At 31.7% G+C, this 14879-nt stretch overlaps 3 protein-coding genes across 3 annotated transcripts; 1 reads left to right on the forward strand and 2 right to left on the reverse strand.

Annotated features, from left to right (window-relative positions):
* Positions 1 to 5516: 5516 nt before the first annotated feature.
* On the forward strand, positions 5517 to 6255 carry Rps29 (Ribosomal protein S29). The gene is made up of 3 exons (XM_064062641.1): positions 5517 to 5652; positions 6011 to 6110; positions 6167 to 6255. Exons 1-3 carry the CDS (start codon positions 5591 to 5593, stop codon positions 6173 to 6175), a joined length of 171 nt encoding a protein of 56 aa, XP_063918711.1. The 5' UTR covers positions 5517 to 5590; the 3' UTR covers positions 6176 to 6255.
* On the reverse strand, positions 6252 to 10592 carry LOC135134051 (uncharacterized). The gene is made up of 5 exons (XM_064062640.1): positions 10354 to 10592; positions 7259 to 7537; positions 6650 to 6853; positions 6416 to 6600; positions 6252 to 6362 (listed from the first exon to the last, which is right to left on the reverse strand). The coding sequence occupies exons 1-5, from the start codon at positions 10442 to 10444 to the stop codon at positions 6309 to 6311; spliced, it is 813 nt and encodes a 270-aa protein (XP_063918710.1). The 5' UTR covers positions 10445 to 10592; the 3' UTR covers positions 6252 to 6308.
* Positions 10593 to 13212: 2620 nt separating this feature from the next.
* LOC135134076 (transmembrane protein 192) lies at positions 13213 to 14551 on the reverse strand. Its single transcript, XM_064062672.1, has 4 exons — positions 14368 to 14551; positions 14037 to 14282; positions 13704 to 13983; positions 13213 to 13650 (listed from the first exon to the last, which is right to left on the reverse strand). Exons 1-4 carry the CDS (start codon positions 14404 to 14406, stop codon positions 13421 to 13423), a joined length of 795 nt encoding a protein of 264 aa, XP_063918742.1. The 5' UTR covers positions 14407 to 14551; the 3' UTR covers positions 13213 to 13420.
* Between the last annotated feature and the right edge of the window lie 328 nt (positions 14552 to 14879).

Below are 14879 nucleotides of genomic sequence, written 5' to 3' on the forward strand. Positions count from 1 at the left end.
TTCTAATATTGGAAGTTGTTGAAAGCAAAAGCTTTAGCTCGCACTTGAAAGTTTTTAATTAAAGTATTAAATTGGAAGGCAGTCTTCTATTTATATGTACCGAACTGGCATTCAGGTGAATGAATTGGCTTCGTCGAGGAATTAACTAAATAATGCGAGCTGTCAAAGAAGTAAGAGCTTTAACCGTTGCAATTTATAAACGTATAAATATAATTTTTGAACACAATGGAAAAGTTGAGCATTTTACCAGATAACATCTCTCGACGTGCTTCATTTAAATATACGACTCTATTTCAAGGCTCATCCAAAACAATAAAAGGGTCATTTCCTCAACCTTGTTGGATTTTCTCTGTAAACAATGCATTTCTCTGAAACACGCTCCGTTTAAGTGAAACTGCATTGTTTTTCATCCCCTACGCCAGTCAGTCCCTTTTAAAGTGGAAATTCTCGGAAAAAAAAACAATTTTTCAAGAATTCCGAGTGTCTTCACGAGTCGATTAATAAAGGGCCGTGATTCCCGCGCAAACCTGAACCCTGCGCAATCAATATACTCATATTCATATTGTCACAACCGATATAACAGGATGTAAATGGTTGCGGATGTAGACCATCATTTCCATTTAAATGGAGTCTCGTAGCTACGGTTATTGCCGAGGTTCTTTCTTCTTCTTTTGCAGCCACATTTCAAGTTCCGACACCGGCACAATTCTACAGTTGACAAATAGTCCTGGGAATCAGATATGCAGATTCCTTCCAATTCTTAAGAAATAAAGCTTTCGTTGTAGCTTTCAGGATTGTGGAAATTTTACTTAGGGCGTAATTGACTTGCTCTTTACTGGTTTGTTTTCTGTTTTATTAAGTCCATTCGACGTTGGCACGATGGTAGAATGCCAAAAAAAATATTTGTTTTCTTCAAAACGAAAGATAAATGAAAGTTTTTACACAAAAATTCACTCTAAATAATCTTAAAATATAGGAACTTCAAGGTCCATGTTTGTTCTACGAACGCAGTTAATGACTAAAATCACTGTAGTGAAAATATTGGAATATGATATTTATAAAATAAAATACTCCTATACTTTTGCTTAATGAATTTTATTGCTTAAACCTTGTTTTTCTTTAGTCACATAATACGTAGCTGCATAAACCTGACTTAGGCAGAGGGTTCTACTTTGCAGATGAAAGGTGAGCGGTTGAATCGCATGAAGGTTTTAATTTTTTTATGTTTAAATGACATAATGTGTCCTTCGTAAAACGTTGAACGAAACATTTTCCAATGAGAAAACTCACTAAAAACACAGGCACAATTTTAATCGAGGTCTATCATCGGTGGATAGGTGCGAACTAACACTCCGCGCCAGACCATATATAAACAAGTCAACGAAGTGAACAAGCATTACAAGTGCTTTTCTTTTTATTGAGATAATCTGTCAAAAACTGAAATGACAACTTTAGGAATAAGTGTAAAAATATTACTTTTTGGAAATCGTTCTATTAGAAAGACAGGTTGCCATTATTGTGATTTGTGATAAGTAAATAATGCACATGAAAAAGATAAATATCATTAAACGTAGCAATTTCTTATTTACATTCCTAATAGATATATGGATTTTCATTTTCGAAATACCTAAAAAAACACTCACCGGAAATTAAACAGACCAACACAGGATATTCTATTTCCGATCCAGTTGTACTTCAAATGCATCAGCTGCAAAGAAAACAAGTGGGTGCAGTTAATGTCAAACTGCGATAATAAACTATACGCCTACTGCATCGACAAATCAGAACAATCGCGAGAATCATAAATGGCATTATGAAGGAATTAGAAGAAGAAATCGCAGAGATTCGGTTTACAACTACAAATAATCCGGTTATTTGCTCGTGCTCAAATTTAGTGAAGTTAATTGTCAATATCTCGTGCTCGGAAAGAGCTTTTTGTTGGTTTGAAACCATATTAATGAGTTGGAATGGAAGCAAGTTCTTACTCTAGTTGAACAATAATTGATTAAGTGGAAAGTCGCTTTAGAAATGCAAGTATAGCTTTACACAATAAAGTTTGTTCCGGCAAGTTTCCATGAAGAGATTGGAGCTTCGAACTGGAAGAATTGAGGTTTATAAATTTGAAAATATAACACTTTGTCCAAAGTTGCAGTTCCCCAAACCAAGTTTCCCCTCATTAAACCTCTTTCTTTAGAGACAACAAAACAGATGTCATCTTTCTCGCCATCTAGGTCCTTCGACCGCGCCTTGTTATAAATTGTTCAAGGATAGAAACAATTAAACAATCGTTAAATTTAATTTTAGATAAAAATTTTAAAGCGTAAGTTTTACAAAGAAAACACGTGCTCAAACCGGCTTGTTTAAATATTAACATTAAATACATTTCCTCGCCAAACGAGAAGGTTATTCTTCTTTGTAAACGACTTTAATTAATATTAGAGAAATTATACAACTGTGAATTTACACAATAATTTAAATATTTATTCTAGCATGAAATAAAGTCTCCGGAGACTCAAACGGCGAAACATTTTACAAAATATACGCACTACAATAATCTGGAATATTTACGAATATAAGCTATTTGTTCAGGACTTTTATACATGGATAAATTTATTTAATTCTATTAATTTATTTTTGACAATGTTAAATAATTTTATTTGTTCCCTATTAGTACACCGTTACATGCAAATTGAATAAAACTATTGCCTGACAGGTTTAGAAAAATAGGAAAAATTACACTACAAAATCTGATTATAACGGCTTATAAATGAGTTATTTGTTTAAAAGTAAAAACCACTCATTTCTCGAGAAGTATTTATATCTGTACCACTAACAAAAATTCCTCCCTAATAACATTTTATAATTTATTTTACAAACTTGACTTGTTGCTTTGTGCTTCGACGCCGCGGTAAGTTCTATCTAATTTGTATTGTAATAGAGTCCATCGAGCGACTGGCTACTTTAATAGTTTCTCGATGTTTAATGATCAGTGCGCGGAATTATATTTCAGTGCTGCAATCCCCCAGTTGAAGTAAGGTATGTTTTACGGCGAGTAGCGGGGACGCTTTGATCTGGTCCACAACGTCGTAGCCAGTGCGTCTCTAAGAGTGTTTACAGCTAGTAAAAAAACTACTTCTATATTACTATATTACTTCAAATAATAATACTCGGTGCTCTTTTTAATTTTTCAACCACAGGACCACAGATTTGTGATCTTGAAATGTTATATTATGTTGATATAGTTCAAAAGAAAAATATATTTGTAATCAAACTATCGACGCGGCAACACTGGATCGAGCGAGTGAGATATTATTCCGCGCCTTGTTAATGATCGCCCCAAAAGTACGAAAAAAGTGGTCTCCCCTTTCTCTGTTGTTTCTAGTCGGTGACAATTTTTATTAGACAGATAATCTCCGAAACTACTGAACCGATTGTTATCAAATTTTGTACGTATATTAGGAATGCCATGTCGGTACTAAAACGCTAACCAAAATTTCGCCAATCACCCCCACCAAGAATCTGATGACATCACCTCACAAGAATCGATATTAAAATTACTTAAATATTATATAATAATATACTCTTTTTTATATTAATGAATAGTTTATTGCGTTCAAAACATTAGGTATGTTGTCAAACAGACAGAAACAATCGTAAATTATGCGCCATTGTTTTCTTCGATATTCTGTTGCTTGTGGTTATTGTGAGTGACACCTTATTTAGAATTGCTTACACAGAATGACTCAAAAAAAGATTGAATGGGACAATTTTCCAGAAAATTTGGGAATATATGCAATAGTGTTATTGTCAGTATTAGAGTTTCCAAATTGTTATATGTATCCTTTCTAGAATGTTGATGACGTCATCAGAAAATTTTGTAAGGGAGAAATTCACTTAAAACATGCAACTAGCTAACATACTTTAGTTTATTTCACACATATCTTTATTTTAAGTCAGGGGCTCCAACAAAAAAATAAATAAAATTCAGGAAATTAACTTATACTTTGCAAAATTTTGACATGACGTCCAGTTTTGAAAGAAACGAACAGATGAATTTTGATTAAGCATTTACAGTATTCATAAGCTGTTCATAAGTGAAATCGTAAAATTGTGTGTTTTTTTTTTTTTCAAAAACAGACGTATAAGGTTAAAAATCACAGGATAGATATAAAAAACAGGTTATTTTATACATTCTGAACATAATTTATTAGGCTAAATTTTGAAATAACGTCATCAAATTTTTGCTAGGTATGATCAGATAAATTTTGCATATAGTTTTACCATAAAATTCACTAAAATTTTACTTCAGACGACAAATGGAACGAGAGATCTACTTTTTCGCAATCTAGAAACTATGAAATGTTTTCATTTTGCTACAAGATATAAACTGTCAAGAGATGATTTTTTTTTTGTCATTATCAAAAAATATAGATGTAACTAACTTTTTCAGAACTTTCTTGGGCGAATCAGGAATAAGAAATGTAATTTCTGGAGTGGCTGTGCACAGAAATTCTACTGGAATATGGAGCAGATCTTTGGTTCAAGACAGTTTGAAAGCACATTCACGTCAAACACAAATAAGTCCACTGAGAGGGGGACAAGGTATTTGTGATTCAAAGTGGCGTCAGGATTTTCAGGAAGCCTATCAACATTACTACCTCCACAAAGAAATTATTTTCCTATTTTTATACATTTTAATCGAGTTCTAATAGACGAAACCATTGAAATCGACGAAAGAGTTGAAAAACACTAGCTAAAAATATTGAAAATATTTATGGTTATGATTTTTTTTTGCGGAAAAAATAAAAATAAATCAAAACTATAACTTGATGACGATCAAATAGTCGCAAAATTTGAGATGTTGAACCTAGACGGCTGTAAGGAGCATAATAAAGAACCAGATTCTGATTAAAATGTTTATTGTTTTAAGAAAGATTTCCGTTGTTTCCTTTGTGGAATTTGATTATTTAATTCACTATAAAAAATTCCAAAATTTGTCAAAATAAAACTTGCTAAAATAAATTTTGACATGAAATAACTAAATTTGAAATTGAATTTGCAAATTAATTAATCCATCACCGACGTTTTGACACAAAAGTTAAATTAATTTTTACCACAACTTTATAATAAAATATGACATATCAGTGAATTCGCAAAAAAAGCTTTACAAGAATTTCCAAAAAATATATAGGATGTCATTAAAAAAAAGTTGAATATCGTAGACAAAAACATTTGACTTGAATAAATAAGACATCTAACCTGCTTTTTTTTCACACACACGGTGTATATACCTATTTTTTTGTTCTTTTTATTAAATGCACTGAAAATTAACAATTGCAGAGGTTTAGGTGCTTAAAAGTTGTATTTATTTAACAGAAATAAAATATTAACGTACCAGTGCTCCTAGCGCCATCTCTTCATAGTCTGTACAACTCGATACAGAATGTATTATATGTATATATTTGTTTTACAACACGATGGCGCTACTGGAGTAGTTCTTTCCGCTTCCTGTAGCGACCATCTTTCTTTTCATTTGTCAACTTGCAGGACAAGGCTGGTGTTAATTTTTAAGCACTAAGGGGCAACAAATATGGGTTTCCAAAATATCTGGTACTCTCATCCACGTAAATACGGACAAGGTTCAAGATCCTGGTAAGTAATTTTATATGTTTTTTATTGTCGAAATTGCATGAAGCACATTTAACATAACCTTCAAAGTAGCGTGTTTGATTCATTCTTTTAAACATTTTCCCAATTTTTGTTACATTATTTTGAAATTTTGGATGTTCCAAAAAGGCGGAGGAATGTTTAAATTAAAATTTGTACTTAATCGAAACAGCAACTTTTGAATTTATAATTTTAAATAAATAAATAAACTTTTATTTACTGCACTTGATATATTTAAGTACACACATTTTAAACACAAAGTGCCACACCAAGAAACATGGCACAATAACGAGCTGATACACTCTACAATTTTAATAACTTGAAAATTATTATTCTATTTTAGCCGAGCTTGCTCGAACAGGCATGGATTAATCCGAAAATATGGCTTAAACATCTGCCGACAATGTTTCAGGGAATATGCTGCTGACATTGGGTTTAAAAAGGTAAGTTAACCTAATGAAATAAATATATGGTATAACTAATTTTCATATGATTTCAGCTCGACTAAGCAAATATGTCTCATTCAAGAATAATTTGCATAATTTAAATATAATTTGAAGTTTGTTAAAATAAACCACTCTTGATATATTTGTAAGTTTTATTTAAACACACACACAACTTAAAGTTAACTCAGTCACTTGTTAAGATGTAATTCTGTTGATAAAATCGCGAGCTGCGTCTGATGGTACTATTCGCTAAAAATTAGAAAGTAAAGTGTCAATAATATCTATATATTTATGATACACACCTGTGCAACTGTTGTAATAAGTGTTAATAGGGACCGCTTTGCTGGTCTACAGAATTGTTTACCTCTTTCCTGACAACACAAATTTGGGAAACAGTCCAAAGGCGTGTTACACTCTTTAGGGAATAGATCTAACAATGCAGGCGGAGGCGGTGTACATTGCATGTAACTCATTATTAATTTTAAAGCTACAAAAATATCATTAAATGATTTCCGATTGTTGCCGGTTGTACGTACGTTCCATGAAGGGCCTAATTACTGGTAAACGATCTAATTTGGGTTCTGGAGTTCTACAGTAACCAACCATCTCTCCACTTGGCATTTTCTCAGGGCAACATATTCGAGGCGGACAATCACTGTCAGATTTACATTGTTTTATTCCCAAAAGTTCTGGTATATGTTCACTGGGGCATACTCTGTCTATTAACCCAAATAAAGTTGCTGCAAATAATGAAAATAATTATGATGTAAACAAAAACAACCATTTATGTGTACAATATAATCTTACATACAAGTTACCGGTAACGATTCAAAACATTTTTGTAACTTTCACTAGTCCCAAATAAAAGAAACTGCCACCGGAAGTAAATTACGTAAGTGGTAATGAAACGAGACTCATCTTGAGTGAGTTTAATGATAAAGAAAGTTTGGAATATTTTATGCTTACATAAATGAACTTTCAAAGATTAGCATCGTTATCGGAAATCTGCACACTCATAATAACTTTAGTGACATTTAAATTCTAGTTAGATAATCTTGCAATTAGGTAATTCCCCACTGCTATAATCGTACAAATAAGAAATTCAAACTGCAGTTATTGCCAACGCAGAAAATTTTATTACTCACGACTATGAACAGGTTCTTCTGGAGGTGGCGGTACTCCCTTCAAGCACCGATTGTTACAACATAACATGTTTTTGTTACCGAATTGAACACATTCTTTGGTAACTTTACAAGGGATTGAAAAAAAAGAGGATTGTGCGTCGTTTCCCGGGCAGACGAGTTTCGGATTCCTTGCTTTATCCGTTGACATATGCTTCGTCGTTTTCGGAAAACCTGTAACTGCAGTTTTCCCGGGTGTTTCTTTTTCTTTGGCTTTTTGGTCCTCACCTATGGCATTTTGCACTAAAAATAAAACCAAAAATTATAGCTGAACTTGAAAACCGGTACTTAGTACACATTTACGTATCATGTAGGCGCTAGTTTTCAATTTATCCACACGCATGTGAACAATTATATTTAACTGGCAGTGAAAAAAGTGCATAATATTCACTTATGGTGTATGATATAACAAACAATTATAATGATTATATGGGTTTTACGTTTTTTTTTTTTTGTTAAATTTATTTTAATTATGATAAATCAATATAATTAAATCCACCTTTATCTTACAAAGTATTTACGTCATTTATAGGTAAACAGGAAGGTAAGTATAAATTTCTCTTAATTGGAGTATGCAGACTAATATATTTTATGTTGTAATCTCAACCAGAATTGCATAGCTGTTGCTTCAAAATATCACATCGTTAATGAATGCTGCACATTGTTGAGCATGCTAACAACCTTGTGCTAGATTAATATAACAGTTCTCAGCCAGTCATTAGCATTTAAGAAAAATTGGAAAACAATTTTTGCAATCCAGTACAAGTAAAGATAATTATGCAAGATGTTCCACACAGTACATAAATAACAATGACCCTTACTCTGTCAAAATGTACCTATGACCTCACAGTGTTTTCTTTTTATCTTACAGAGAACATTTATTTACTATTATACTCGTTATAACTTCACCGGTTTACAATGGAAAGATGTCAAAAAAAATAATTTCTGTATTTACAAAAAGTAAGCGTCGTTCGTGAAATGTTGAAGACTTGACAAAGAATTAGCAGCAGAAATTAACAAAAGGGGTCATAGAAATATAATTTTTTACTCATTTAGAATTTGAAATTTACTAGCTGATGCTATTTATTTATTGTTTGGCAATCATCCTTAATAATTATCTTATAAAAACATAATAGAAAGTAAATATGAGAGTGTAAGGAATGTAACTGACGAGTTATCAAATTTATGAGAATTTTGACATCATATTTCATTTTCCTTTTTAAACTAGATAGTATCAACAAAATCCGCAATTTTTTTCTCTAATTACAATCTTCTTGAAAAAATCGCAGCATCTTTAATATCTATGTTGCAATATTGTCATGAAGGAGAGATAAATAAAAGTACCTATATGATGCGTTTTTTGTACTATGAATACTAAGTCCTACCTACTTTGGCTCTTGTGGAGTATTCAACACATTTTCAAAATGTAATACCTTCATTATTAAAACTTACTGTTATGGTATTGGGGCAATTTTTTTAACAGTTTGTCATCTTTTTTTAATTTTGGTGAAATTTTTCATGGCGCGTTTTCAAAAATCAATATCACAATTATTTATGAAAATTTCGTAACTCAGTTTTCACCACTGTTTTCAGCTTACAAAACGCTAAACATTATCGGACTTTTTTTATCGGAAATGAAATAGAATAAAAGCAGTTTCTTTGACATAAGCTCCTTTTACTGTATCTCATTTATTATAAGTCAACAAAAAAAATTTGACAATGTTTCTCCTGTAATTTCTAGAATTTTGTAAACGAAAAAGAGTGATAAAAACCAAAAAACCGCATTCCGAAATTTCCATAAATAACTGAGACACTGATTTTTGAAAACACGTAATGAAAAATTTAGCGTTACCTAACCATTTGATTAAAACTTTAAATGCAGTGGAAATATCAAGTTTGATTGAACTTTAAATTAATATAAAAAGAAATAATGTCCATAACATTTAAATCCTCGTTATTACCACACACTGACAACAGAATTAGTTTTTTTTTAGTTTGCATATATCGTTAGCAGCTAATTTTTAATAAAAATGTAGAATTTGATTGCGCAGACGGCTTTTAAAATACGAAAAATTAGGAGTCTTTAAGGAGCACCTGACATATAGTTTATATCATTAAAAATGACAAAATTTTGGAATAAAAGCAAAAGGATTTTGTATTATTTATTTATTTCTATTTTGTTAACTGTAAAACAGTAAATTAATTTAGACGTTTTTTTTGTACCTATATTCCTTGTGCATTTCTAAAAATCAATATCTCAATTATTTACAAAAATTTCGGAACTCGGTTTTCACCACTGTTTTCAGCTTACAAAACACTAGGAAAAACATTGTAGGACTTTTTTTTATCGACAAAAAAATGGCAATGTTTCTCCTGTAATATCTAGACTTTTGCAAGATAAAAACAGTGATAAAAACTGCGTTCCGAAATTTCCATAAATAATTGGGATTTTGATATTTCAAAACACGTGATGAAAAATTTCACCAAAAATTTAAAAAGAATGATAATAATAAACTGTTTATTATAATAATATTAGTCTCGAAAATCCAGATTTGTAGTAAAAAAAAAATCATTTTACCTACAGCCAACCAACAGGACAATATTATTTCAATGACGCTGTGTTTTAACTCCAGTTCATAAAAAATTCTATTATCGTGAATTTACAATCGAATTGTTTTTTAAGATACCGATTAGTTAGTATAAATTTACATTCAATTTATTTTATTACTTGAATCAGTGTCAAACTTACTCTGGTGTTCTTTAAAATCAATAAAACAGTCAGATTACGAAGATGTGTAAATTCAATTAACCTTATAACGTATAATAAATTTGAATCCCTAAAATTGCCAAAACCCTTTAAGTAAAAACGGCCAATTTATTATATGGGTACGCTATTTGTTATAAAATTAGCGAAAAAATCTGCCTTCGTAAACACTAATTGAAGTTTTAGTTTTACAAAATTATAAAAGGTAGAAAGAAAACAGTAATGAAAAAAAACGACATGAAAGAACGGAATGTTAAATAATTAAACCAGACCTTGAACAAAAAAAAATACTAACCAGTAAATGGATTTTTTTCCTGGCACCAAACACAGTTAGAAATGAATAAATAAAACACAAAAAGATCAAAAGTTGTCAACTTCATGTTCATCACTTGCACTTTTAATTTAACAACCTACATTTCTACAACTGGTCTCAGATCTGTGGAGATGTAAATTAAGCCACTCACGAGCGTGGATATAATGTTAACACTTTTGCTTTCACACAGTGACCAAGATCAACGAAAGAGGTAGATATACCCACGTTCATATGTTAAATCGGTGCTTTGTGCTGCTTTACCACTAGAGTGTTTGTTTACGTTTAATTATTTTAAAATATACGATGGGTTACTCGTAGCAATGTTACATTACGTAAAATAAACTAATTCCATATCTTCTATTCTTTGCGTAAAAGCATCAAGCGTACAAATGTGACTTACTTAACAAATTTCGGAAAGTGGTCTTTCCAAACACTTTAATTTATGTCGTTTTTTTTAATATGCGTAGTTTCTGAATTAGAAAAAAATCCGTCCGTTCTTAAGATATAAAAAAAATGTTGTAATATTTATAATAATTATTTTGTATTTAACTTACTTTAAACAGAAATACAAATAAATATGTATATGTATTATTATATAAGTGACAACTATCAAACGGCATTGAATAAAATCAAAAATATATTACCGCACAAGAAAATAACTGTATGTACCACTGAGCATGGAAGTAACGGATATTAAAACCAATAAACTTGTAAAATGTATCCAGAAACAAATTTGGAACATACACATTAGATATTATAAGGAGACACTTGTACAGTTCATACTTTAACACTTTATGTAGCCTAGAAAAAAAGTTGCTGAAACAGAGTAACTAAAAAAAACATAAGATACAGGACACATGTTGCAAAAAATAAAAACCTGAATATAAGCACATGATATAAGTTAAATTTTCCTCTCCTTGATGAAGATGCCTCTAGGATCATGAAAATGACCGCGAAACTGCATTTAAAAAACATCGTTTCGATAATGTAATCAACCGCTCACACTTCCAAAGATGGATGATAACAGCGAAATTCAGTCCTTGGTGCTTGCTAAAAAATTACCGTATGGCGCTATATTTTAACGAAATGACGTAGACTCCATAGTCGTCCACAAATGTAATCACTAATTAGTACCTATAGATTATTTTATTAACAATTTGCCAGTCTTATGGGTTATGAAATTTTGACGAGTTACTCGTGGGACACGTGTATTGTGATTCATTATTTTTAACTAGACAGTTTAATAGCCATTAGTCTGGTAAATTCGTTCGCAGTTCGTGTGTAGTTGTAGTTGAAAAATTGTCGCTTTATTTTACATAATCACCAGTTAAATTACTATCATCGTAGACTTGAAGCAGGGAGGGGTATTTTGTGCTTATTATTTATAATTTATGTATATATTCTACAACCTGAGAATATGCTTTTCTTGAAACACGCACTCACCAAGAGCACCTTTATTTTGATTTCGACTATACTTACCTAATCTGTTTCTTGTGTTTATTTCCAATGTATTTTGTCATGTATGATGTGAGGTATTCGGTCCACAAACTTGTTTTGATCCAATTAATAATAATAACTTGTGTTGACGGATATTTTAACATTATGTAAATTCTTTGTTGTTTAAAGATCTTGCAATACTGTAACGTTAACGTTTTACGGTATCTACTCTGTTCAGTAGTTTCGAAAAATACTTTTCTAATACATACAATGACCAACAAACGACATACGGACGGAAACGAAAGATCTACTTTTTTATATTCAAGAATGTATGAAACATCCAGGAAACAAGAAATCGGCCGTTCACCAATTGGATCCTATTACAGAATACTTCCCTGGCTTACGTAAAAAAACCTACAAATATATAAAAATATGCAGCTCACATAGCAGAAATCCCGCTTGTACTCCCACCAAATCTTTGTTCTGCTTTTTTTTCAATTTTTACGACAACATTGTAATCAAATGTATTTGAATTTGACATCATATTTTCTCCACATTTTATGGTCAGCATAATACGAAAATGTCAGTCTCCCATTTCCGTTTCTGTCGTCTGCTGTTAACTGTCGGAAATTTTATTACGCCATAAAATAATCTCCAAAACTATTGAACGGTTTCCTCTGCAGTTTGGGGTATACTTCAAGACTATCGTGTAGACGATTAAAATAAAATTAATCATCTGTTCATCCCCATCAAGAATTCGAAATTTTGCTCCGTCGATCCCATTTAATTTTTGTAAATAATTTGCTTCTGTACTTGTTTATTAATTTGTCATTTTTTTATCTTCAATATCTAGACTTTTGGAACAACAGTGGAATCGATATTTCACAACAAAATTTGAAACTTTATTTTAGAAAATACGAAACCGATTGCCCTGAAATCTTTGGTAGGTAAGATTATAGTGGTTACGGTAATTCGCTGTTCAAAAATGTATATATTTACCCCCTCCAAAAACTTCTGACGTCAATTCAAAATTTTGCTAAATCCTATCCAAAGTGTGCAAAATACTACTGTACACCTGTGATTTATCAAAGCACTCGTATTTTTAACCCGTATGTAGATTTTTGTGGAAAAACTACTAAAATAATTGCTTTGAACTTTGGGGCACATCTTTAACATTATTATCAGTTATCACCCTAAATAGAGCACTAACCAAAATTTATGCGTTAACTCATCCACCCATACTTGCACGGTCGCTTTTCCAACGGCGGTGGGTATATTGTTTGCATTGAATTTAGCGTTGTTGCAGATGTGTCTCCACCAATAACTAAAGTATTGATCATTAAATAAAACCACAAACACTATATATTCTTATTTGAAACTGTACAATGACTAAATTAATATCTCTTTATGCTAGTATTCCAGTTATATTTTACATACATACAAAAATTAGCATTATTATTATCATCATTTATACATATTATACATTATGTAACTATAAAGTGGCTCAAATTATAATGCACACATCACTATTCAACAATATAAAAAGTAATAAAAAAAAAGTGGTTACTGGATCAGTATCACAACAAACTTTGACTTAGTAAACATACTCTGGTCATGCTCTTGCCTGTAGTTGCGCACTCAACACCATTAACTTTTCCCCCAACTTTGCATTATGTTCCTTTAAAAATCGTATTAGGTCCGCCTGCTTCTGCAAAAAGTCATGTAATTTTTCTCCTCTCATTGGAGATCCAACTTCAGTAGCCTCGGGACTTTGACAAGCATTCCATTCTTCTTTCTGCACATCAGGAGGTGCTTTTTGCTTGTTAAACTTGCGAACTTTTACTAAAATTTAAAACAATTGATTATAATTTTAAAACTATTATCCACATTCATACTTATGTAATTAATATTAATGCCTGCAATTAAACAAAACTCAAATGTGATTAAGGCACATAAGTAACCTGTTGGCGACATGGCTCCTCCATTAATACACTTTTCAGCAAAGTTGTCAGGATAGTACTGTTGCATTAATGCTTGTATTAGCACCAGAACAGCACTGCATAAGCTGACTGTATAAAAGGGAAGACGATGATGCACTGCCGTGTTATTATAAAATTCTAGATAACCTAATATGCGCATATTGTAGTGTTTTTTGCGCGCCACTTGATCAACAATCTGAAACAACCTCATTAAGTACCCAGAACCAAATTTGTTCAAAACAAACTAACCAATGTTATGAACCACAACCCCACATGAACATAAATAACTATAAAATACTCTTGACATCTACTACTTTCATCTGGATGCTTAACTGCATAGATAATTGCCAATATTTCTAAGGCAAGTGTAACTAACAAATGGATGCTAAAAGCTGGCACTGTATTTAACGGTCTAAAGGTTCCATATGACTCCAAAATTGGTTGTAAGTATTCTGAATCTGCCATATTTCCAGATTCACTGAAAAATGTTGCTCCCTGTAAACATTTAAGATTATTTATAAAGATGACTCATTTATCAATGTCAGTTTGAGGTTATGAGCAGTGCCACATTATTACTTACGCCAGAATTGGTGTTGAAGCTTCTCGATAAACTAACCATTGTTGCTTCCTTCTTTTTATTACTATATTCAGTCTAAAGCATTTGTTTTACCACGAAACTAACGAAAAATATTCATTGTTTGCAAACAAACGTGCTGCGCAATCGACTTCGGTCATGATAACAAGACGATACACGAGTGAATCCTGATCACGTGTTTACATACAGCAACCTGTCGTCCCGCTCAAGGTCGCACTGTCGTCTGTCCCAGATCTACAGACCAATTCCGTCCCAGGTTCCAGAAAATGTTTTCGTAAACAATCGACCAGGCCACCAAATTTACATATGAATGCTTTTTACATTGTCTTTCCTCCTCTGTATAGTCTGTAGTATAATATAATAGTCAAAACGTCTGTTACAAAAGAGTACCTAATAAACCAAAATTGGCGCCTATTAAATGTAATGTACAGGGCATTTCAGTGAAGTGAAGCCACCCTATTGGTGGTTTATTTTGAGATAAATCTAAAAACAAATCA

The sequence above is a fragment of the Zophobas morio genome, unplaced genomic scaffold (genome assembly GCF_036711695.1).
Source record: "Zophobas morio isolate AGI-343-1 ecotype UQ-CSIRO unplaced genomic scaffold, CSIRO_AGI_Zmor_V1 ptg000023l, whole genome shotgun sequence".
Classification (NCBI taxonomy): Eukaryota; Metazoa; Arthropoda; class Insecta; order Coleoptera; family Tenebrionidae; genus Zophobas; species Zophobas morio.

Coding starts and splice junctions, on each gene's coding strand:
- Rps29 (XM_064062641.1), top strand. CDS start 5,591: ATGGGTTTCCAAAATATCTGGTACTCTCATCCACGTAAATACGGACAA. Junction 5,653..6,010: donor GGACAAGGTTCAAGATCCTG/GTAAGTAATTTT, acceptor ATTCTATTTTAG/CCGAGCTTGCTCGAACAGGC.
- LOC135134051 (XM_064062640.1), bottom strand. CDS start 10,444: ATGAACATGAAGTTGACAACTTTTGATCTTTTTGTGTTTTATTTATTC. Junction 7,538..10,353: donor GGAAAAAAATCCATTTACTG/GTTAGTATTTTT, acceptor TTTTATTTTTAG/TGCAAAATGCCATAGGTGAG. Junction 6,601..6,649: donor AATTAGGCCCTTCATGGAAC/GTACGTACAACC, acceptor ATATTTTTGTAG/CTTTAAAATTAATAATGAGT.
- LOC135134076 (XM_064062672.1), bottom strand. CDS start 14,406: ATGGTTAGTTTATCGAGAAGCTTCAACACCAATTCTGGC. Junction 14,283..14,367: donor GCTTCAACACCAATTCTGGC/GTAAGTAATAAT, acceptor AAATGTTTACAG/GGAGCAACATTTTTCAGTGA. Junction 13,984..14,036: donor GGTTGTGGTTCATAACATTG/GTTAGTTTGTTT, acceptor AGGTTGTTTCAG/ATTGTTGATCAAGTGGCGCG.